The 21,280-nt window shown below is 33.5% G+C and overlaps 3 protein-coding genes across 9 annotated transcripts; 2 read left to right on the forward strand and 1 right to left on the reverse strand.

Moving 5' to 3' along the window:
- Nucleotides 1-1,545: 1,545 nt before the first annotated feature.
- On the forward strand, nucleotides 1,546-5,649 carry LOC18032642 (probable protein phosphatase 2C 40). Of its 5 annotated transcripts, none has more exons than XM_024190057.1 (5): nucleotides 1,546-1,987; nucleotides 2,659-2,822; nucleotides 2,985-4,169; nucleotides 4,645-4,909; nucleotides 5,254-5,649. In XM_024190057.1, exons 3-5 carry the CDS (start codon nucleotides 3,012-3,014, stop codon nucleotides 5,379-5,381), a joined length of 1,551 nt encoding a protein of 516 aa, XP_024045825.1. In that variant the 5' UTR covers nucleotides 1,546-1,987; nucleotides 2,659-2,822; nucleotides 2,985-3,011; the 3' UTR covers nucleotides 5,382-5,649. The 5 variants fall into 5 exon arrangements, with proteins under 5 accessions (XP_024045825.1, XP_006419589.1, XP_006419587.1 ...); XM_006419526.2 differs by having other exon boundaries at nucleotides 3,005-4,169; XM_006419524.2 differs by having other exon boundaries at nucleotides 2,774-2,822; nucleotides 3,005-4,169.
- A 2,931-nt stretch (nucleotides 5,650-8,580) lies between these two features.
- On the reverse strand, nucleotides 8,581-11,526 carry LOC18032637. Of its 3 annotated transcripts, none has more exons than XM_006419532.2 (9): nucleotides 11,078-11,526; nucleotides 10,924-10,962; nucleotides 10,741-10,794; nucleotides 10,593-10,646; nucleotides 10,310-10,363; nucleotides 10,152-10,223; nucleotides 9,481-10,060; nucleotides 8,962-9,230; nucleotides 8,581-8,868 (listed from the first exon to the last, which is right to left on the reverse strand). In XM_006419532.2, the coding sequence occupies exons 1-7, from the start codon at nucleotides 11,129-11,131 to the stop codon at nucleotides 9,938-9,940; spliced, it is 450 nt and encodes a 149-aa protein (XP_006419595.1). In that variant the 5' UTR covers nucleotides 11,132-11,526; the 3' UTR covers nucleotides 8,581-8,868; nucleotides 8,962-9,230; nucleotides 9,481-9,937. The 3 variants fall into 3 exon arrangements, with proteins under 3 accessions (XP_006419595.1, XP_024034717.1, XP_006419596.1); XM_024178949.1 differs by having other exon boundaries at nucleotides 8,992-9,230; nucleotides 11,072-11,525; XM_006419533.2 differs by having other exon boundaries at nucleotides 11,072-11,525.
- Nucleotides 11,527-15,725: 4,199 nt separating this feature from the next.
- Nucleotides 15,726-19,131, forward strand: LOC18032621 (vesicle-associated membrane protein 724). The gene is made up of 5 exons (XM_006419535.2): nucleotides 15,726-16,067; nucleotides 17,738-17,879; nucleotides 17,982-18,102; nucleotides 18,631-18,693; nucleotides 18,791-19,131. The coding sequence occupies exons 1-5, from the start codon at nucleotides 15,878-15,880 to the stop codon at nucleotides 18,938-18,940; spliced, it is 666 nt and encodes a 221-aa protein (XP_006419598.1). The 5' UTR covers nucleotides 15,726-15,877; the 3' UTR covers nucleotides 18,941-19,131.
- The last annotated feature ends 2,149 nt before the right edge of the window (nucleotides 19,132-21,280 follow it).

Here is a 21,280-nt window from a genome sequence, read left to right on the forward strand (position 1 = left end):
GGGCAAGAGGATCCAATTGCTCAAATGCTTCCTTTGACGTACTAGGATTATACTACTAATGTGGTCCACATTTTAACAACATTCAAGATTTATTTCAGGCTCAAATGGTTCTAAATGTCCTCATCTCTCACTATCTTGTCCCCACCATATCTCAAACACAACCCAAGTTTGTCAAATTGATGGCTGGAAATTTTGCATTCTTGTACAGGAAGGATACTACAATGGAACTGTTGGCCCCCATTCTCAGTTGCACGTCCCAAACGTTTCCTCATATTTTTAGGAGAAAAAGACATTCGTATTCCAAAGTTTCACCTAATGGTGCACATAAGTTGGTTCTGACTCAACAATTTCCTAATTGATAAGTTGCCAAATTGCCATTTCCTGATTGATACGTTGCCAGATTGCCATTGCTATAATAATGTGGTTTCTTTCTTGGACTGAGAAAACAAAATTAAATTAACCTAATAGTAATGGTAGATTGAAAATGAGTGGAGACAAGCTATTAAATTTGATTTTGATTTTATTTATTATACAAAAATATCCAGATTTAATTTACTTGTAGTTACAGTTGGTGAATCTCCATTAAAGTTCTAAATATCGGAACAAACCTTATCTAGATTAGTAGTAAACAAATTCTTCTTCCTTTCTTTCTCTCTTTTTTTGGAAGCTTAAATTCTTTCTTTTTATCCAATCAAATACGAGAGATTTTGTTCTATTTGGGGTAATAACATCCAGCTCTCTTAACTATGACAAAATCACAATTAAGGATCTAGTTTTAATTATTTTCTTATAGATCCACACAGTTGGATTCAGTTGGAAAATGTTAACAACATTAAAATGATTTGGTTAAGCTCCAAAATTTTTTTTTAAAAAAAATGATTTGATTGTTATATCCTAAAATGAGCTTATCCAGGGTCTTTTTTTTTTGTTTCAAATTTTTTTAAATAATACAACAGTTAAATAATTTATTTTATTAATAAAATCTTAACTAAATTCAATTGCATTGACATGGACGCTCACGAGAAAGATATAAAACTATCTTTATATATGATTTAAACTAAAATTATTTAACGATATGCATTCAGTAGATGATCCAAATGTAATATTTAAAATAAAAAATATTAAGATATTAATTGAGAAATTAAATATTATTCCTTAAACTAAAATTAGTTATGCCACCAGGTCATAATATTTTAAAAATAGACGACATCTAGATCCTCTTTTATTAATAAAATTTTATCTTATTAAGGGAAGATAAACATATTACAGTGCATTAATCTTAGTAGACATCACGAGGGAATATTTCACTTATCTTCGTCCAAATAGCCAGTGCATTCACATAGAGGATCAAAATATGTACCTACAAAATACTACAGTCTTACTATCTATAAAGGTAAACATTAGGGGTGTGTGGTGTATTTTTTCAAGAAGAATATTCGAAGGGGTGGTGTGGTAATAACAGAGAATAATAGTGGAGTGAGTAACAAAGACAGAATCCTACGCAAGTGCACGAAGCAGAAGTTGATTAGTCGATGCGTGTTTTGTTTTTCAAAGAGTTCAAGTGGAACTCAATAAACGGCAATACCGGTAATAGTGAATCTAACAACGAAATAGAAAAGGAAAGGCCAAAAAACGAGAGCCGAGCCAAAATTTATCAGAAAACAAGAAAAAAAAGAAGAAATAAAACATCCTCTCTAAATTTAGCAAAGGACCCTTCACAACCATCCATTCATCTCTCCCTTTAAATCATTCCCTTTAACGTACAACTTCTTTGATTTAGATTCTCCACTCAATCTTTTGCTTCTTCTTTGCTTTTCATTCCGTGTTTGCCCATCACTGCTTTTTTTGTTGTGTTTTTGCTTTGCTCAAAGTCGTCTCACCTTCACTCCTCACTTGCACGTTTATATGCTCGCATTTTTGTGGGTTTCTTGTCTTTGTTTGATCCGAGCTTCTGAGTGGTCTTGTTCTGGATTTAAAGCATTAAAAGGTCAGTCGGGTTTTCAGTTTCAACTCCGTTTGTTTTGTTTTGTTCTGTTTTATATGTGTGTATGGGTATATTGCTTCATTTCGCATCTGTTTGATTGATTTGTTTATTATTGTGGGTTAGCTTAATTTATACTCGTTCAAAATATGTATATACCTGTGTCACACTGACCAGACAATTCTCTTATCTTATGTCCAACCTACGTCTGTGTTCCTATTTACATTCTCTTGCATAAGGCTCACTGTTCTGTTAAAGAGAAATTTGGTTTGAGAGAGAAGGTATCACTTCTGTGTTCGTAATGGAAAACATGTCTTAGCTATCAAATTCTGATGAAGCATATGATCATTGAAATTTGAATGTCACAAGGTACAGTTTGTGGTATTGTTGTAACATAAACAAGGCTCAATTTACGTCCTTCTATTTTGCTTGGAATCTATAACTTTTTTTTTTCAAATATCTCAACACTAAATAAGGCTCTTTAAAGGATCTGACTTCCGTAGGAGTCAAGAATATTATGATTGCTAATGCTTTCATCAGTCTTTCTTATATTTTCTTGATGTAAGCTTCATATCCTTAGACCATTCTTTTGTATGATTTCTGTGTATATTGTTTGTCATCCTTTACTCTGATTTTATTGAAAGATTCATTCAGATCTAAAATATGTTGTTGAATAGAATATGGTTGGATGATGAATGTTCAATTGTGGAGCTAAGAATTCGATTGATGATCTTCATTTGTCTATCCTATTTGGGAACTTGACTCTAAATGGATTCTCTTGGTGTTCTATAGACGTGCTTTGAGAAAACTACTGAGGAGCTACGAATAGTAGTCTCTAAGTGTAAGTGCTTTCTTTTTTTAACCAATCCTTGGAAACCATTGATGATGTTGTTATGTCACTCAACTATGCTTATCTCTACCTCATTAAGCTGTCTATTATTTTCATGAATTTTTTATACTAATATAATTTGTTAGTTTCATATACTGCAAATGTTAATGCCAGGGATGCTTCTTTTGTATCAGCCCTCTGATGCAACAACAACGTATGATGAATTCTGAAGGAGAGCTTAAGGTAAGTTTTGGCTATCAATGTAATGGCCACAGAGATGGTTCTTGTGAGGTGCCAGACGGATATAACATTGTGCCTGGAATTAAAATCCAAAAGACCAGTAGTTTCTCTTGCCTGTCTGGTGCTGCCTTAAGTGCCAATGCGACATTGGCTAACACAAATATCTGCAATGGTTTGATAGGGGCAGAAATACTCCCTAGTTTGGACTCCCCGAATTCATTTCGTAGGGTGCCCTCGTCTCCAACTCTATCAAGGTTGGACATGCTATCATCTTCCCTCCAAAGCAGTTTGTCAAATCTGAGTTGCAGTCCATCTTCTCCAAGTGATCTACCAGAATATGATACTTGTGTATCAAAACTCATGATTGCTCCTTGCAGAAGTGAAGGTATTCTTAATGGTATGGAAGTGCAAGTGGCAGGTGGGGCTGCTGGTGAAGACAGAGTTCAAGCTGTTTGTTCTGAAGAACATGGTTTGCTCTTTTGTGCAATTTATGACGGCTTCAATGGAAGAGATGCTGCTGATTTTCTGGCTGGGACATTATATGAATCTGTCATGTTTTATTCCAATTTGTTCGAGTGGGAATCAAAGATCGATGCCACCAGAGCACCTGATGATTCAGATTTTGGTGGACACCTGCAATATATATTTGAGGATGAAAGAAAGGATTCAGCTGCTAACAGTTTTGCCAAGGCAAGTTTGCATCCTGAAAGGGAAATATCTTCTTCATTTCAGCATGCAGTGCTGGACAGCCTCCAACGTGCTCTTAATCAGGCTGAGAATGATTTCTTGCACATGGTTGAACAGGAAATGGAGGACCGCCCTGATCTAGTCTCTGTAGGATCTTGTGTTTTGCTTGTGCTTCTTCATGGGAACAATTTGTATACCCTCAATCTAGGTGACAGTAGAGCTGTTTTGGCAACTTACGATGAAGTCAATGATTTAAGTGGACACAAAAGGCTGAAAGCTATTCAGCTCACTGAAAGTCACACTGTTGAGAATGAAGATGAAAAAACTAGACTACTTTCTGAACATCCTGATGATCCAATGCCCATTGTGGCAGGAAAAGTGAAAGGAAAATTGAAGGTCACTCGTGCTTTTGGAGTCGGTTACTTAAAAAAGGTACATATACAGTACTGTGCTTAACCTCTGATTTTGTTATTTCTTTAGTATATTTTAGTGGTTAACTTTAGTTCCCGGATTAGGCTTAACAACTGTATTGCGTAAATCACTGTGTGCCAAAGGCTACTATGCTTTCAACTAAAATGAGCAAAATATGCCCTGTTAATTTTTCAGAGACACCTTAGGCATTGTGAATTTGCAACATTACTGTTGTTGTTTAACTGAAAATTTGTTCAGGACTCTAACTTGATAATTGTTCCTAAATTCAGCCAAGAATGTTAATTTATTATGCCAATGAGCTTGTCCATTATAATCTGTACAGGCAGCTAGAATTTAGTTACGCATGTATTATAAAGAGAGGAAATTCTCTCTCACACTTAAATATTTGAGCCTCATTGTTTAATTGTTTCACTGTGAGATGACGATGATTATCTTTACTGTTCACGTGGATAACATACTATTTGCTTATCTGCAGAAAAATTTGAACGATGCTCTAATGGGCATTCTTCGAGTTCGTAATCTCATAAGTCCGCCTTATGTTTCCACTCAGCCATCGCTGAATGTGCATAGAATCACAAAATCTGATCACTTTGTTATAGTGGCAAGTGATGGTCTATTTGACTTCTTCACCAATGAGGAGACTGTGGATCTTGTCAGTTGCTATATAGTAAGCAACCCCTCTGGTGATCCAGCAAAGTTTCTACTGGAGCATCTGGTTGAGAGAGCAGCAGAATGTGCAGGTAAACCGCTTATTGCATTGTCCTTGAACCTTGTCATGCATTTTTTCTTGTTTCATCACAATTGCAAACAAGTTACTTCTTCCATACTGATATTGTTTAGATATATAAGGATTATTCATTGTGGTATATTTTTGCATATTAGGATTCTGTTATGCGAAAATTTGATTTTTATAAATTAATTTTCGATTTACATTGTAATTTGTATCTGGATGGTACAGTCATGCTATCTTGTGGTAAGTCAATTTTCAGCAAACGATCACAATTCACACTCCATGATATTCTTCTGGTAGAAAAATCTTATAAGCTAGTCACAAGAATTCAAACATTTAATGTTACTGTTTCAGGTTTCAGTCTGGAAGAATTGATGAATGTTCCAGCTGGTAGACGGAGAAAATATCATGATGATGTAACTGTAATAGTAATCATCCTTGGAACCAACAAGCGCGCGTCTAAGGCATCAACTTGCGTGTAAGGCGTCACCATTTTCTGTATTCAACTGGTTATAACGTATTTGCATTGTAGATTATGGCATTTAAAATTGTACATGTAGTTTGATGTCACCGTCTTCTGTTTTCTACCATCGCTTTTAATAGACTCATAGTTGTAGCTATAATTTTGAAATTGTATATATTGCTGATGGAAGAAAAATTTTCTTTTCCTTTTTGTTTCTTCATCTGTTCAAAGTCTTCCCCACCCAACTTTTGTACGCCACTTGAAATGTGCACTAGTTCCTTTGAAAATGAGTGAATGAGCCTCATTTTTCTTTTTCCTCTTTCTCTTCCTCCTAGATGGACTAAATAAACTAAATGTAATATTTTAATTTCTTTCAATAATTTTCAAAATTAAGAATGTATGTCGTTTTCTACGGGGATGGCGTTCTTCATCATCAAAAAGCCAGCCATGCGTTTCAGCTTACTTCAGCTTATTGGCCTTTGGAGCATGCAAAAGTGAAGCTACCCATTGAAACTTGCTTATTCTTTAATGATTTTTGTCACTTTATTTCATTGGTCTATTTGGGTCTTTAGACCCACAAGCGAAAGCCGGCCTGCTGATCCCCATTGCATAGCTTTTGAGTTCTTTAAAGGTTGCATTCTTCTTCTTGCCATTATTGACCAAGGCAGGGTATACAGAGAGCTTTTGAAAATTCAAATATCAGCTTCAACGCAGGAACAGAACAAAGTTTGAAGGTGTGTCGTTTTCCACGTCTAAATCGCTGGCCTTAAATGAAAGTCAAGACTGGGCATAGAAAATCTGACCATTGAAAGAAATTTATCAATTTATATATCATTATACTTCATCTTTTAGAAGGATCAGTAGCAGAATCAAATCATGACCATTCAATCATATTCATATTGTCTTTGTATTGTGCTTACGACTTTCTGGTGGGGAAATAAAGACCATCAATTCATTTTTCTATGTTCTGATACTTGAATTTAAAGAATATATTCAAATAAAAAATATTTGACTGATTGAAAGTTGTCTGGCTCCATTACAAGGAACTGAAATTGCTGGTAACTGAAGAGCTCGGAAGGACTTATGATTCGTGTCTCTGTCTCCCTTGCTAATTGATGGGGCCTTTATATTAGTGGTAAATTGGGTTGCAACTTGCAAGAGATGTGGATTCATGTAAAAAAAAGTTGTATTAGAAGTTGATTAGAGTGACGAGACAAAAATCAACAAAGTAAGCTAAAAGGTATTTTCACCTTTAGTGGGGGGGTGGGTGGGTGGGGTGTCGGCCGCCGGGGCATCAAAGCCAAGTTATTTCACTGCCTCAGCGAGCTGCGAGTAATCATTTACTTCATGGCTGGCCGGCTAGTGGCTAGTGGCTACTTGTTGTACTAAGGCCCATGGGCGAGAAATGAAAGAACATTACGCAAGTTCAAAACTGCCTTGCTTTTCTGAAAGCATTTGATGTTAAAATGTTGCTAATGAATATATTGTTGATATGAGACATGACCCTGAAAGTGTATCCTCCTAAGTCTCTAACGAAGCAAAGTATTCATTCATTCATGTCTGCAGTACATATCTTCCATGACTTAAAAATGAATAAATTAACCATGCCGGGGGAAGTCTCTCTCATCTCATAACCCCAGATGATTCAGCATTCAATAATAGCTATTTCGTGAGTAAAACTGAAAAATTATTTTTGAACAAGGCATCTAATCGAACATGGTTGCCTTTGCTGCAATTAACATGAAGTTTGAGTTAGTCTATCTTATGCTGCAGGGGCCTGCGATGCTGTGGGGAAGGGGTGTAAGAAGTTAAAAAATCTTACTCTCAACTGATTGCTGCTTCCTGAGTGATACGGGTTTGGAAGCAATTGCTGTAGGTTGCACAGAAGTTGCACTTATTGAACTAAATAATTGCCATGATAGTACATCTATGGAGCTAGTTTCCATTTTAAAATCTTGCCCGTATGCTCCTCTCTCTTAGGCTTAATTTCAGTCGGAAAATATGTGGTATGATTTGCATGCACTGCCAGGAACTTGTTTGGTGGAAAAGCTTTTTCATCAACTTGCAGTATAGCTGTGCCAAGACATCCTCAAACATGCTTTCTGCTTTTCAGCTAGTATTACATATTTTCTTTCTATAAGAAACAAACCTCAAGCTTGTTTACATATTCAATTGTTATCTGTACTTTTCTTTTCTGGCTGTAGTGTACTAGTGTTGATGAAGTGTTTTGAACTCAACTCATTTGGATAACTGATGGGCAAATCCTTAGTATAAGCAAAACTGTTATCAGCAAACTCCTTTTTTCTATGTATATTCTCTTTAATTCTCTTAATGTCTAACATATTATTTGACTTGTTTATCTGTTAAGATAGGATGTATATCTGCTTATGAGTGGCTTTAATTATAGACAAATAAGGCGATCGTCTAAAACCTCACATTTTTTTAAAACCCTCATTTTTTTTAGTATTTTCTTAATAATTCTCTAATTAACAAAAATCTTTTCTTAAATTATGTGTTGTAGAATAGTTTATTTGACTATCAGTTATCCAAATATTTGGTAACTTTAACATCTTTATAATTAAGAATTATTTTTTAATAGAAAATCAATATTTGGTTACTTTAGCATTAAAGAAATATGATTAATAATGTTATTTAACCATTAACTCATTCATTATTAGTCTTTCCAAGAAAAAGAAAATTAAATTCTTTACCTTTTCAGTTTCCTAAAAGAACTTGATTATTTAACATTGAAATATTTCAATTTTAATATTCCTTTTGATTTCTATTAAAACCTTATAATTTGAAATATCAATAGATAAAAAAAATTCTTCCTCCTTTATTTATAAAGAAAATTATTACATTCATTGGTTCATTAAATAAGAAAAAATTAGTTTTTTGAAATACAAAGTCTGTGTCTATTATTTGATAATCAATTCATCATCTGAACTTTTTATGTGTTATCATTTGAAATATCTATTTAAAAATAATATTATTCTTATTATTTGTTTGTTTAATTTTGTAATAATTCTAAAGGAAGTTAAAAAAAAATCATCTTGATTTTTTTTAGATTTTGTTTTGTTTTTTTAAATTTTTTACTATTACTGTTAAAATTGAAGAGTTAAAGATGAAATGAATTTTAAGTCCTTTTACATTTCTTTGAGTATTGAAAGTGTAAAATAAAGAGAGATCTTACAAAAAAATTTGGCCGAGGCTCCAAATACTCTAAAACCAGACCTATCTGCTTGCATACTACTCAACTGAAATTTGTTCCACATTTCGTATTAATTGGAATAATCTTGCTTACAATTGCACAGCAAAAATTATCCACTTTCTTTTTCTTTACCAGCAATCCTTTATGATGATGTCAATTACAGAGCTTTTTGCTCTTTGGAGGCGCTTCAATGAGTTAGCGTTGTTATACTACCAAAGTATTGATGATTTTGGTCTTTCTGCAAGCTCTTCGTTTGATAGATTGCTCCCCGTATTGTGGTATATATTTCAAGTTCCTACAAATGTGAGTAGAGGTACATTTATCTTTTTAGATATTGTGCGAATATATATATATATATTTTTATAGCTGAACTTTCTGTGATACGTACGATCCGTCTTCTCCGCTCCGTAATGCTTACCATTTCCACCTGGGATGCTTATTTTCTGAAATTGCTAAAATGAGAAGGTTGAGTAAGGCTCAGGCATTGTCATCTCACACCAATGGGAGGTCCTTTCGGATGCCTGAGAAAGTTGTGTTCCGGTATTCTGGGAAGGTCAGTGAACGACAGTGGTGGCCGTGGTGATGGGGCGGAGGAGGAGGAATATGAGGCCAAGCTGAAGTTTTGGAGGTTGAAATGCCCAAAAGGCCGTCCTGTGCCTTTGAAAAAAAAAAAATATTTGATATATTTATAATATTTGATAATGGCAATTAATTCGAACCATTTAGAAAAGGAAATGAAAGCTAAAGGAAGTGATCATGTATGAAGCATGATCAATGAATTGGTGCAACAATTGAGAGGAAGACACCAAAATAAAAAAAAGAACGTTTTACAACCTAGAACAATTTACTTCAATAAAGCTAAAACTACTTGAATTAACGGGGCAGTAAGTGGAGCTACCATTAATACCTGCTTATTCTTTCATGATTTTTGTCGCCTTATTTCACTGATTCAAATAAGCTGTTGGACCTACAAGCAAAAGCTAACCCTGCTGATCTCCCTGGCACAGCCTTTTGAATTTTGAGGCCTTTGAAGGTTGCATTTTTTGTTGACATAAATGGCCAAAGCATACAGAGCTGGGAAATTCGAATATCCAATACCAGCTAGCAGCTAGCAAAGAAACAGAACGAAGTTTGAAATGAAAGGGTGTCATTATCAAGCAATTCAAAAATTTTGGTAAGGACTTTATGGAAAGAGATACGTGATTTAAATGAAAACAAATCCATAAAAATTGATTCAGATAGAAGTTCACTTGGGACAACAGCTAGTCACAGATTTTAACAAATACAGGAAGGTAGATAATTCAGAAAGACACTAATTTCCCTCAGAGAAGACAAAAAGTAGTGCACTCATAAATCAAAACCCTCTACTTATCATCTGCCTTAGCATTATCCTCCACAGGGGTAGCAATAGCATGAACTTCCTCATCTTTTCCGTTTATATTGGGATCATCTTTTCTTTCCTTGTCATCTCCCGAGAAATCCTGCAACTGCAAAAGTTTATAAAGCATCGATAAATGTGCTTCTACTAAGCTCTATATTAGCTAGGAAACAAATAGGAGAATGAATAAGAGAACGCACCCCCAGATTTCTGAGACTAGCAGTAACATCATCTTGTTGTTGCTGAAGAGTGTTCCTCAATTCTTGAAATTCCTAATTTCATTCAGAGAGAAACTATTTTTCGTTAATAAGACATCTTCAAATCAACATGGGAAAAAGATTATCGAAGCACCACTCACTGATCGAAGCTGCTCAACTTCAACACTCAGTGTCTTCTTCATATCAGTCAGCTCCTGCATTAAGTACAACGCATTTCATCAAGAAAACAACTAAGCTAAAAAGCTTAGATCATCCTTCCTAATGAACAAATATAGCGATCTAATCAAAAGCAAAGAATCAAATAAAAATCACAAAGCTGGTTCTGAGTTCATTTATTTCCAATTACTAAACAGAAAATGCAGCACAAGTTGAATTTGAAGACTAAGCAAATATCAGTTAAGTTAAAACAAACAAGAAACTTACATCACGATAGATCTTGACTTGAGTATCTAGCTTCGATCTCCAGTTTTGCAAATCCTAAACCAAATAATTATAAACACCCCTTTATAATCACAATCAACAGTGCCGCAAAGGTAACAAAATTATTTAAAAAAGAAAAAAATCAATTCACCTGTTTCAGGCCTTGAATTCTATTAAGCAACTCTGCTCTCGACTCATTTAATTCCTAACAGAAAATTAATTAATTAATTACAAAATATTTTCCAAAAACAGTGTTGCCACTTCAAATGCCAATGTAAATGATAACATGTTTTTTAGGGAAAAAAAAAAAGAAAATAAAAAATAACAAGCATACCGCAATTTTGGAGCCGACAGGAGTAATATTTTCCTTTTTCTGCAAAAACAAAAAGGACAAAGTAAATTTATAATTAATTTTCAGTCAAAAGAAAAAGAAAAAGAAATAAAAATGAGCAAAAATAAATAGATAGATTATGTGTAAGCACAGGTACAAGTGGAGCAGATACTGGCACTGAAGGAGTTGAATCAGATTCCACATTAGCCATTACCACAAAACTGGATTGATTTTGATTTTTTTTTTCCAATGTTTTCTAGGGTTTAATTAAATTTAAGGACAGATTTAACAACGTTGTCGTTTAGGAGTACAGTTCTGATCTGAAAGATGAAGATGTGAGAGAGATAAAGAGAGTGAGTGTGTGGTGTCCGAAGATTTTGAAATACAAGTCAGGTGAGAGTTTGAATTTGGGGCTTAAGGACCTGTTTGGGCGGGCAAAAGAGAAAAATGAAAAATTGATTTGAAAGAGTGATGAGGGATTTGTGTGAATAGAAGCAGACCAGACGCATAATCAGTGGCGTTAGCGTACTGATTTTCACGTAGATCACGAGGTGATTAATCAATGAACCGCGCCCGAGTGGGGCCACGCTTGATTATTGAAGTTTGAGGAAGTGTAGGGTGTGATCACTTGTATACTTTTCAGTATCCTTCACACTCGTATATTGTTGGGAATGCAAAAGAGCCCGACGCTGGACCTCAAATTTAACGGTGCGTTTATTTTAGAAAATGATAATTAGGTGAAATGAAAATGAATTGGGAATATGAATGGGCTCGAGTAAGAATGAGAAATGAGAATAAAATTTTAATATTTATTTAATAAAAATAAATGGGAATAGAAATATGTTGAAATGTTATTGATATGTTTACTTGGCAAAATAAATGAGAATAAAAAATGTGAATGAGAATCAATTTATTAAAATACTCATAATATTAAATAATATAATTTTTATTAACTAGGTACATGTATAAATATTATTACAAAAATGATATTAATTAAAAAATAACATCAATAATAATAATAAATGTTAATAATGATAATATTAATAAAAATAATAATAACAATAATTAATAATAACTAAAATAATACATTATTCTAAAGATTTTAATATTTACATTTTTTTGATTAATTAATTTATTTTTGTTCAATATTTAATTAGACTATAAAAAATAGATTTTTTCAAAAGTCCAAGCCAATCAAACCAACCAGCAAAACTGCAGGTTGGGTCGGGTTGAAAAATTTCAACCCGTTCTACATGCGGGTTGGGTCAACCCCGACCCTTGCCCACCCCTAAATATTGGAGCCTCGAAAATCATAGGGAGATTGGATGGCTCCTTAAGGAGTTTTTCCAGCAAGGAATCTTCAGAAATGGTCTTAAATGCGATGTTTAAGTTCTTCTGAAGAATCTATGTCGAATAGGAGGTGTCAAAAATGGTGAGAAATTGAATTTGAATGCAAGATTTTGGAATTGAAAACAATGGAATTAATTTGTTTAATTCCTTTGTTTAATTTTCTATAATTGTCTGAAAATTACTTTGTAATTTTCTGAAAACAAAGTAATTTTCTGTAAAAATTACTTTGTTTAATTCAAAACAATGGAATTAATTTTGAGAATTTGTCCCGGCCCATGGATAAATCATACCCAAACCATTATAAAATAATTTTTTACATAAAAATTCAAATTTAACCCATTTTCATGATTTACCCAACCCAATCCATTTTATTTTGGTTGGGTTTGGGTAAACCCATGGGTTATTGGTTTATGCCCACCCATATTTATTACAGTCACTTTTTGTCAATTTTAGGTAAAAATCAACAGTTCATTTAAAAATAAATTGATCGTTATTATGGTTGCTTGGTTACCTTCAACTTTTAAGTTATAACTTTAAAGTTTGGTAAATACTTACTGTTATGATTTGAAAGTTAAATTAATTTTATTCTACACTTGTATGATTGAAAATTTATAAAAAAATGTATATATGATTATTATTTAAAAATTATATTCTCACCGTATATATTAATTTTTATTTAAAAACTACATATATTTTCTACATCCGGTAGCTTTTATTACTCATACTAATCATGATCATAGTTGACATGGATGGCCTTAAAAAGACCCACGTTAGAAAGGAGTGGTGATACTTCAATCCCTCAGTTTATCTCATTAACCCCCATTATTCAATCAATTACATACATTTTCAAATTTATCCCTGTTAAAAAAATTAAAAATACACAATTTTTTCTCTCTCTCACTTTTATTCTAACCAGCCTTGCTTTTAAAAACTTAGTTTAGGGTAAATTTTGGTCTTAACTAATTTTCCCCCATTTTTTATCGGTCAATTTTGATTTGCTGATATATGGTGAGAGGTAATACAAATTAAAGCTTGAAAATTAATTTGAAATGTACATTGGATTTTGAGAAATTTGTCTTTAAATTTGGCGCTATAGAAGAGTTAATGGATGACGCAAATTTGTTATGCTACGAAGATTGAAGAGTATATTATATGATTCAATTATGGAGTGGGATTGAAATTGAAAGTTGGCTGTAAATTAAAAGCAGACAAAGTTTGTTTATTCAATAACAAAGATTGAAAAAATCTAGTGGTTAGAACTCAAATCTCACAATTGTGAGGTCATGGGTTTAAGTCCCCACAGCATATTGTGAGAGTTTAATTTACTTCCTTAATTTGAGTGAAGACAATCTTTTCATTTTCAAAATGTGAGTAGAGTGAAATGAACGTTTCTTGAATATTAGAGAAGGTAAAAATGCAAAGAAACCGATGAATACTAGTTGTTTAGTGGATTTAGTCTATTAGGCAAACTTGCTGTCTTCTTTCACTGGCTATGTTGGTTCATGAACAAGTGCTTTGTGAATTCCAAGCAAGGTTGTTATTTTTCGATGTGAAAGGTGAAAAAATATGAGACGATGAAAATATGAAGAAAGAGAGAGAGAGAGAGAGAGAGAGAGAGAGAGAAAAATATAACATTTTTTTCCCAATGAGAGATATCGCTCCTTGTCAAGGCATGCGGACTCAAGCGCAGCCCATAATTCTCTCTCAAAGTGAAGATAGTTGTTTATTGTCACTGTAATATATATATTTTTTTTAAGCGCCGCAAATAATTGCCTGTCCAGTTGGTCCACCAATAATGATTTTTAATATTTTCATTTTCCACTAATTTATTATTGAATTAATTGATCGCCGCAAGGCCAAGTCGGAATCTCAGTTTAACGAAGCTTTTCCACTTTCGCTCTCTAGTCTCTCTCTCTCTCTCATTCTTTGCTTTACTCAATCAAATTAGTCCTTTTCACATAATTACCGCAAAGAAAAAATTAAAACAAAAAATGAAAATTCTAAGGGAAAGAGCACATCAACTTTTACAAAGTCTAATTTACCAAGTCACATTCAACCAATCCAAGTCAAAACGCGTCGTTTCTAGCTCATAAAGCTAAAAAGGCGGATTTTCATCTAAATCCTTAAATTTATATAATTTCTCAAATAAGGATATAGTTTTTTAGTTCCATAAAAGAGGTCCCTAATTCCTAGGGATGGCAAAAATCCCCACGGGGACGGGTACCCTCGGGGATTTTCCCCATTCGGGGAGGGTATGAGGATAATTTCATACCCAATTTCTTATTCGGGGAGGGAACGAGGAAATTTTTTTACCCAATTTCTTATTCGGGGAGGGGACGGGATGAGGTGGAATCTCCATCCCCTACCCATTTCCCCATTTTAATTTTTAATTTTATTTTAATTTTTTAAAATTACTAGTAAATAAATTATAAAATTATAAATATTGGTAAAAATAAAAAATATCAAAATATTTATATTATTAAACTTTTAGGCCTAATTAGCTAATTAAAGTTCTAAATTTTTATTTAGGACATTAAAATGACCGAGTAGATTCTATTAGCCAAACATTTTTTTTAATTTTAATATTCTTTAAATATTTTAAACTTAAATCTATTTTTTATTTAATTTTAGATGTTATAATTGCCCACAGCGAATCACAATTTTAATATCTAATATAATCTAATCTAATATTTACTTTTGATTTGCTCCGATTTAACTATTGTGTTGTAAAGGGAATAGTCAACATTTATAAAGTGCCCACGCCACCATTGAAAAAGTTAATTTTGAATTTAAATTCGATTTTATTTGTAACAATTTTGTATTAGACTATTAATTTGTTCATGATAGTTTGTAAAAGAAGTTTATATCCCTTGCATGTTATGTTACTTACTAATTTAATGTATGTGACTTTTGTAATAGATATTAATATAAGATATATTTCGAACTTTACTTTTATTTGAATTTTTTATTTTAATATGATTAACTCAAAATCGAAAAAAAATGTATTAGTTATTCGGGGATCGGGGACCCTCGGGGATCCCCTGTTATTATTCGGGGAGGGGATATAGATTCTCTCAAGTAATTCTGACGGGGACGGGGAGGGGATGGAGACATATGCAAAATATCGAGGATGGGTACGGGGAGATCGATCCACTCCCCTCCCCTCCCCTCCCCATTGCCATCCCTACTAATTCCATTATTTTGTCTAAATCATCCTCAACTCCTCATGATATTAATATGTTTATTTGACCCCGAGTGGGCAAATTAACACGAGGTCAGTCCTCAGATTCGACAAGAGATGAGGACCTATATAATATAATTTGAAAAATTATACTTTCATTCGATAAAATATTAAATTCAAGGACGTAAATGTTAAATCTCGTCCCCTATATGACTATATAAAACCTTCTAAAAACAAAAATACAAAAAAATTCTTTCTTCCAACCAAAGTAAAAAATAAAATAAAATAAAATAAAAATGGAACCAAACAAAGCCTAGAAAACACTTGACGTGAAACCAGACCAGTCTCTTTTTTGTCTGATCGTGTTTCCCCTCTCTCTTCTTCTAAACCGAGTGGAGGCCGAGCCGTGACTCAGTAGCAATTCAAATGAGTCAGGAATCGTTCATATACAGCTTCGTGGCACGTGGCACGATGATATTGGCGGAGTACACCGAGTTCACTGGCAACTTCCCGGCGATTGCAGCTCAGTGCTTGCAGAGGCTGCCTTCTTCTAACAACAAGTTCACTTACAATTGCGACCACCACACTTTCAACTTCCTCGTTGAAGATGGTTACGGTAATTTTAAGAATATTTGTTTATTTTCAATTTAAGGGAGTTTATTAAAGTTTAACTGTAGCTTAAAGTAGTTGGATCTAATGTGAAAATGGTTACAAATATTCTTCGTTTACTTAGAAATGCTTTTAACATGATTAAATTCTCTGTTAGTATTATGTATCAGCCCGTACAATTGAAATAATAATACTGAAAATATGAATTTTGTATGAACTCTATTCTTACAATTTGATATGACGTGATGACTTATATGATCACCACATTTCCTATATTATTTATTTTCATTTATTCTCTTTAAAATGTGAGACATGTAACAACATCATTATCACATCAATTTTTCTGAATAGAGTTCGTGCATGGTTTGTATTTATAGCATTATTCCAATTGAAAACAAGTGTTGGGTATATTTGATAGTTGAAGTTGAGTATCCTGCTTACAACGAGTTTGAAAAAGAAAAATTTAGTTATTTCATCTCTGTTAACGATTTTGTCTCTTGCAACTCTTTGTTTAAAGAACTGGTGGTTTGTCTTTTTGCAATAAGAGAAGGATTCACTACGTGTTAAATATCTATAGAAAACTCATTCATATATACTGACGTGATATGATATGATTGGATGAGTAAAAACATGTTCTTTACTACCATTTGTTGGATTGACTTTTTATATTTTTACTTTTCCAATTATATCATGCCACGTTAGTTTGTATGGGCGAGTTTGTATAGATAAATGTATTTGGTGTTACAAGGTTCAATTTCCATCTGATGATTAAAACTTAAATTTGGAGATGATTATTTGATATGTCTTTTCATTATTGATCTCTGCGTCCATTTCCATGAGTATGGTGTGCATGTGCTTGCCCTTGGCGATTTGTGAACCAGGAAAGATGTCTTATTTTGTGGTCAGATATTGGAAGTTCCCTTGCAGTGATTACATTTCGTGATAGACAAACCTATATAGCTTATAGAGATTCAGATTTTTGCCTTCTATTTTTTTTAATTTTTTGTTGGTGGAAGGTGGGTTTAGAACTTTAGGTTGTTAGTTTTTTCATTTGCCTTTTGACTGATGTTTGAAGAATCCAAAAGCCTTCATCAGCCTATGGTGATCATTGTAGCTTGATTTATTGTCATTAAACAAATGGTTCATCTATAGAGGGTAAAAGAATCTGTTCTTGGTACATGTTACTGGAGCTAAGTCCAGCTACAATAATCTTTCATAGAAATAGATTTTGATGAGAAGGTTTAACATTAATATCTTCAAGCATCAAAGGTTGTTGGAATGTTCCCATTAGCTCTTCACTCTGGTTAAAACGCATATGCTTTGTGATTTTGAAGCGGCTTGCAGATTAGAGCAATAGATTTTGATGAGAAGGTTTAACATTAAAATCTTCAAGCATCAAAGTTTGTCGGAATGTTCCAATTAGCCCTTCACTCTGGTAATAATGTATATGCTCTGTGGATTTGAAGTGGTTTGCAGATTATATGTTCTGAATGAAGTGATTTAGGTGTAATTGTCATAGAGTTATGTATATTGTATATACAGTAAATTGGACAAATAGCGTGGCCATAAGCAATTTGTTTTGTTCTGCTAGTGTCAAAACTAATGCATTCTCTGTCATCTGAGGTGCGGAGTTTCAATTACTCTAGTCCTCTTGACTCTGCCTTTTCAAATTGGCAGCCTACTGCGTTGTTGCCAAAGAATCTGTTAGCAAGCAGATCTCTATTGCTTTTTTGGAGCGTATGAGAGCAGACTTTAAGAAACGGTATGGCGGTGGTAAAGCAGATACTGCTATTGCCAAGAGTCTTAACAAGGAATTTGGGTACGTTCATTGTGAAAACTGTCAAATGTTTACTTTAATTTTGCCCTGAATTTGTGCTGAATATTTGTAGCTAAAGGTTAATGAACAAGTCCTAATCTACAGGCCACTTATGAAAGAGCACATGAAATATATCATTGACCACGCCGAAGAGATTGAAAAGCTAATAAAAGTAAAGGCTCAAGTTTCAGAAGTCAAAAGCATAATGTTGGAGAATATCGACAAGGTAAATTTACTATCTGAAAAAATGTAGTTTGTTTCAAGTGTTTTCATTCATGCACTTGTGTTATTCTCTTGATGTACTTTAAGTGCTTTGATTAGTGATGTCATTATTACCAGAGTCCACACTTCTTCCTCTTGTGAAAAGTACGCACCATGTATTGCTGGTTCCTTGCTTTATATATGAATGGTTTTGAGAATTTAATTTCAATGGATCAAAATGAACTTGGTTGCCATCATTATTGGTTTGTGGATGCTCGAAGAGGAAGATTTGTTGTTGGTCTATATGATTAGAATGGAAGTTTACATTTAGAGACTCTCTGGCAACCAAGAAACAGCAATTCTACACCATGTACCCCTGTTTGGGGTGTTAAAATTACGTGCATTATTTCTGTTCTGTTTTATGGATTAGCTACATTTTGAGCTTTTCCCTGTGTTGCATCCTAAAGCTCATCTGATTAGGTGAAACATGTGATAAAGTTACAAAAGAAATAAGTTCTTTGTTTGTTCATCTGATCTAAGATATTCCTTTCAGGCTGTGGACAGAGGTGAAAACATTCAGAATCTTGCCGACAAAACCGAAAACTTGCGTGAGCAGGTAGGTTTAACGCGATGAATATAGACTCCACAGAGACTTTTTTTTTTTAACTTTTACACACCCTTCAACCTTCCAACTCTCTTTGCTGCATTTTCAGGCCCAGGCGTACAAGAAAGCGGGAACTCAAATCCGGCGTAAAATGTGGTATCAAAACATGAAGATAAAGTTAGTCGTTCTCGGAATCTTGCTAATTCTAGTCCTCATAATATGGCTTTCTGTTTGCCATGGATTCGATTGCACCAACTAGTAACTCTTTATTTCTCACAACGATGTACAAAACTGGGCTTCTTCAACAGCTTCTGTTCTGTAGGGGAGTTTGGTCGGTCACTGAAATGAAAGAGAGAGAGAGAGAGAGAGAGATTTGTATCATGTATTGTACCATCGTTCATGTCAAATAACACTTGACTTCTTATAGTTTTATTATATTTTATTTTTTAAGACTTTTCTTATAGTTATAAGGATCATGCTACGGTGCAACTGTGGCATCGTACCACAGTTGCATCTAGCCGTTGGATGTAGTTAGATTAGTGGGGTCCACTAACATCCAACGGCTAGATGCAACTGTGGCACGGTGCCACAGTTGCACCTAAGGTTTGCCCTAGTTATAAAACTTGATAAACGAGATTTTGGTGCAGTGCTGAATTGTTTTATAGCAGATAAAAATAATGAAATTGCATAAATACCCGTTAGGGTTGATTTCTATGAAATTAAGGATCATACTAGTTTAGTGGTTTTTATGCATGAGCTAAAAAAATATTATCTGCTCTTACTCTATATGATCAATTTCATTCTAATTCTAATGTACGATTGTCTTCAAGTGGTGTCTCAACAGGTGACATTTTCGAGTTCGAATTACCTTGTCCCTAAGCTTTTAGATGGTGCGGTTTCACAGCATATTACACATGGTGAAATGGGTCACTTCTTTCCTGTGCTGGATCTACGTGACAAAAATGTTAAGCTTAGTCCTCACTTCCAGGCTTATGCTTTTGCATCAAGTGATTAAAATGATTCTAGAGCGCTTAACTGCTTATGTTCACTCCCCGTGATTTGTCTAAAACATAGATGTGTTTCAACCTGCTTTCTTTGGCCAGCAAGTTGTCAAAAAATGGTTCCAACTGGTTATTTTTTCCGGGCTGAGAGACTTTTAGAAATAAAGGCCCAACACTATGATACCCATAAATCCCCACTAAAACAATCGCCTCTCCCCGTGTTAAACGATAGCCAACTTTTTTTTCCCCTTATTAAGTGTAGGGATAATAATGGTACCCACTGAAACCCGCTTGCTGCGGATAATTTTGTGAGTTGTGGGTGATTTGGTATTATAAATTGAAACCTCCACTAGATTGCGGGTGAGTTTGATATTAATCAAAAAATCCGCATGGGTATCTGCCAAACCCCCAGTTTCTTTTTAATTAATTTTTAATTTAATTTTAATTAAAAAATATTTAAATCTAAAAATATATTTATTATAATTTTGATTGAATTTTCTTTAAATTAATGCATTGATTATTTCATTATTATAATTTTGTTCTTCGGATTAATATTTAAAAAGTATTACTCTTTAGAAAATATTAATCTTAATCATTATTGTAGGAATCGTGTTGGATGGGTGCTAATGGTGTTGATGAAATGAAGATCTTCTCTTGGAGCTTGTGTTGAATGATAATTGTTATTTTTAGATACTAGTTTGTGGTTTTTTTTAATGGATTTGTATATTTTATAATTAAATTTGAGAATTTGTGTTGGATTAATGTTGAAATTTTATTTTATTTTACATTGGTTAAATTTAGAATTGAGTATGTTATTGGAAGTTTAAATTATTATTATAAATTTACATATTGAAAATTTGTGATTTTAAATGTGGAAACCTATAAAAAATTTACCAGATACCATTGTAGGTTTGATAATTATCTAAATCTGTAATGAGTTGCGGGTGAATTTGATAATTTAAATTTTATACGAGTGCGAATTTGATAATGACAAAACCACTGCGGGCTGTGCCCATTATCATCCCTAATTAGGTGCTTTGTTGATAAGAAAATATCTCATTCATTATTGTCGTACTCACTCGTCCAATGAGAACCTAAAGAAAAGCATTTGATGAAAGTAGCGCTTTCAAATATTCTTCCATAGACCATAACGTGCCTTTAATATCCTCGAAAAGATAGGATTAGAAAACATCATAAAAAATGTAATGTCATTCTTTATGCTTACATAAGGTAAAACGACTATGCGACGTAAGTTTTACGGCTTAATCTTAATTTTTTTATTCGATTAGATGCGTTAATATGGTCATTTTCCAAATGATTATCATAAATACCTCTTCTTCTTTTTTTTTTTCTATTAGGGAATCGATCCTACATTCCAGGTGCCAAATACTTTATTCTTGAAATCAATGTAAATGGCCTAATTCCATTCTTCTTTAATCAAAGTTACGCACATAATCCTAACAATAGCTAACGAAAATCATTCTTTATTAGCTTTAAACTTATTCCCCTTATAGCAAAAGTTCTCCTTTATTTTGTCTAGAAGAGAAATTCCAGTTGATTTATGCACAAGCACCATTGTGATTTACTCAACCTTTATA

Source organism: Citrus clementina, unplaced genomic scaffold (assembly GCF_000493195.1).
Source record: "Citrus clementina cultivar Clemenules unplaced genomic scaffold, Citrus_clementina_v1.0 scaffold_9, whole genome shotgun sequence".
Classification (NCBI taxonomy): domain Eukaryota; kingdom Viridiplantae; phylum Streptophyta; class Magnoliopsida; order Sapindales; family Rutaceae; genus Citrus; species Citrus x clementina.

Coding starts and splice junctions, on each gene's coding strand:
- LOC18032637 (XM_024178949.1), bottom strand. CDS start 11,131: ATGGCTAATGTGGAATCTGATTCAACTCCTTCAGTGCCAGTATCTGCT. Junction 10,364..10,592: donor AAGTCAAGATCTATCGTGAT/GTAAGTTTCTTG, acceptor TACTTAATGCAG/GAGCTGACTGATATGAAGAA. Junction 10,224..10,309: donor AAGTTGAGCAGCTTCGATCA/GTGAGTGGTGCT, acceptor GAATGAAATTAG/GAATTTCAAGAATTGAGGAA.
- LOC18032642 (XM_024190057.1), top strand. CDS start 3,012: ATGCAACAACAACGTATGATGAATTCTGAAGGAGAGCTTAAGGTAAGT. Junction 4,170..4,644: donor GAGTCGGTTACTTAAAAAAG/GTACATATACAG, acceptor GCTTATCTGCAG/AAAAATTTGAACGATGCTCT. Junction 4,910..5,253: donor GAGAGCAGCAGAATGTGCAG/GTAAACCGCTTA, acceptor TTACTGTTTCAG/GTTTCAGTCTGGAAGAATTG.
- LOC18032621 (XM_006419535.2), top strand. CDS start 15,878: ATGAGTCAGGAATCGTTCATATACAGCTTCGTGGCACGTGGCACGATG. Junction 16,068..17,737: donor CCTCGTTGAAGATGGTTACG/GTAATTTTAAGA, acceptor TCAAATTGGCAG/CCTACTGCGTTGTTGCCAAA. Junction 18,103..18,630: donor TGTTGGAGAATATCGACAAG/GTAAATTTACTA, acceptor TATTCCTTTCAG/GCTGTGGACAGAGGTGAAAA.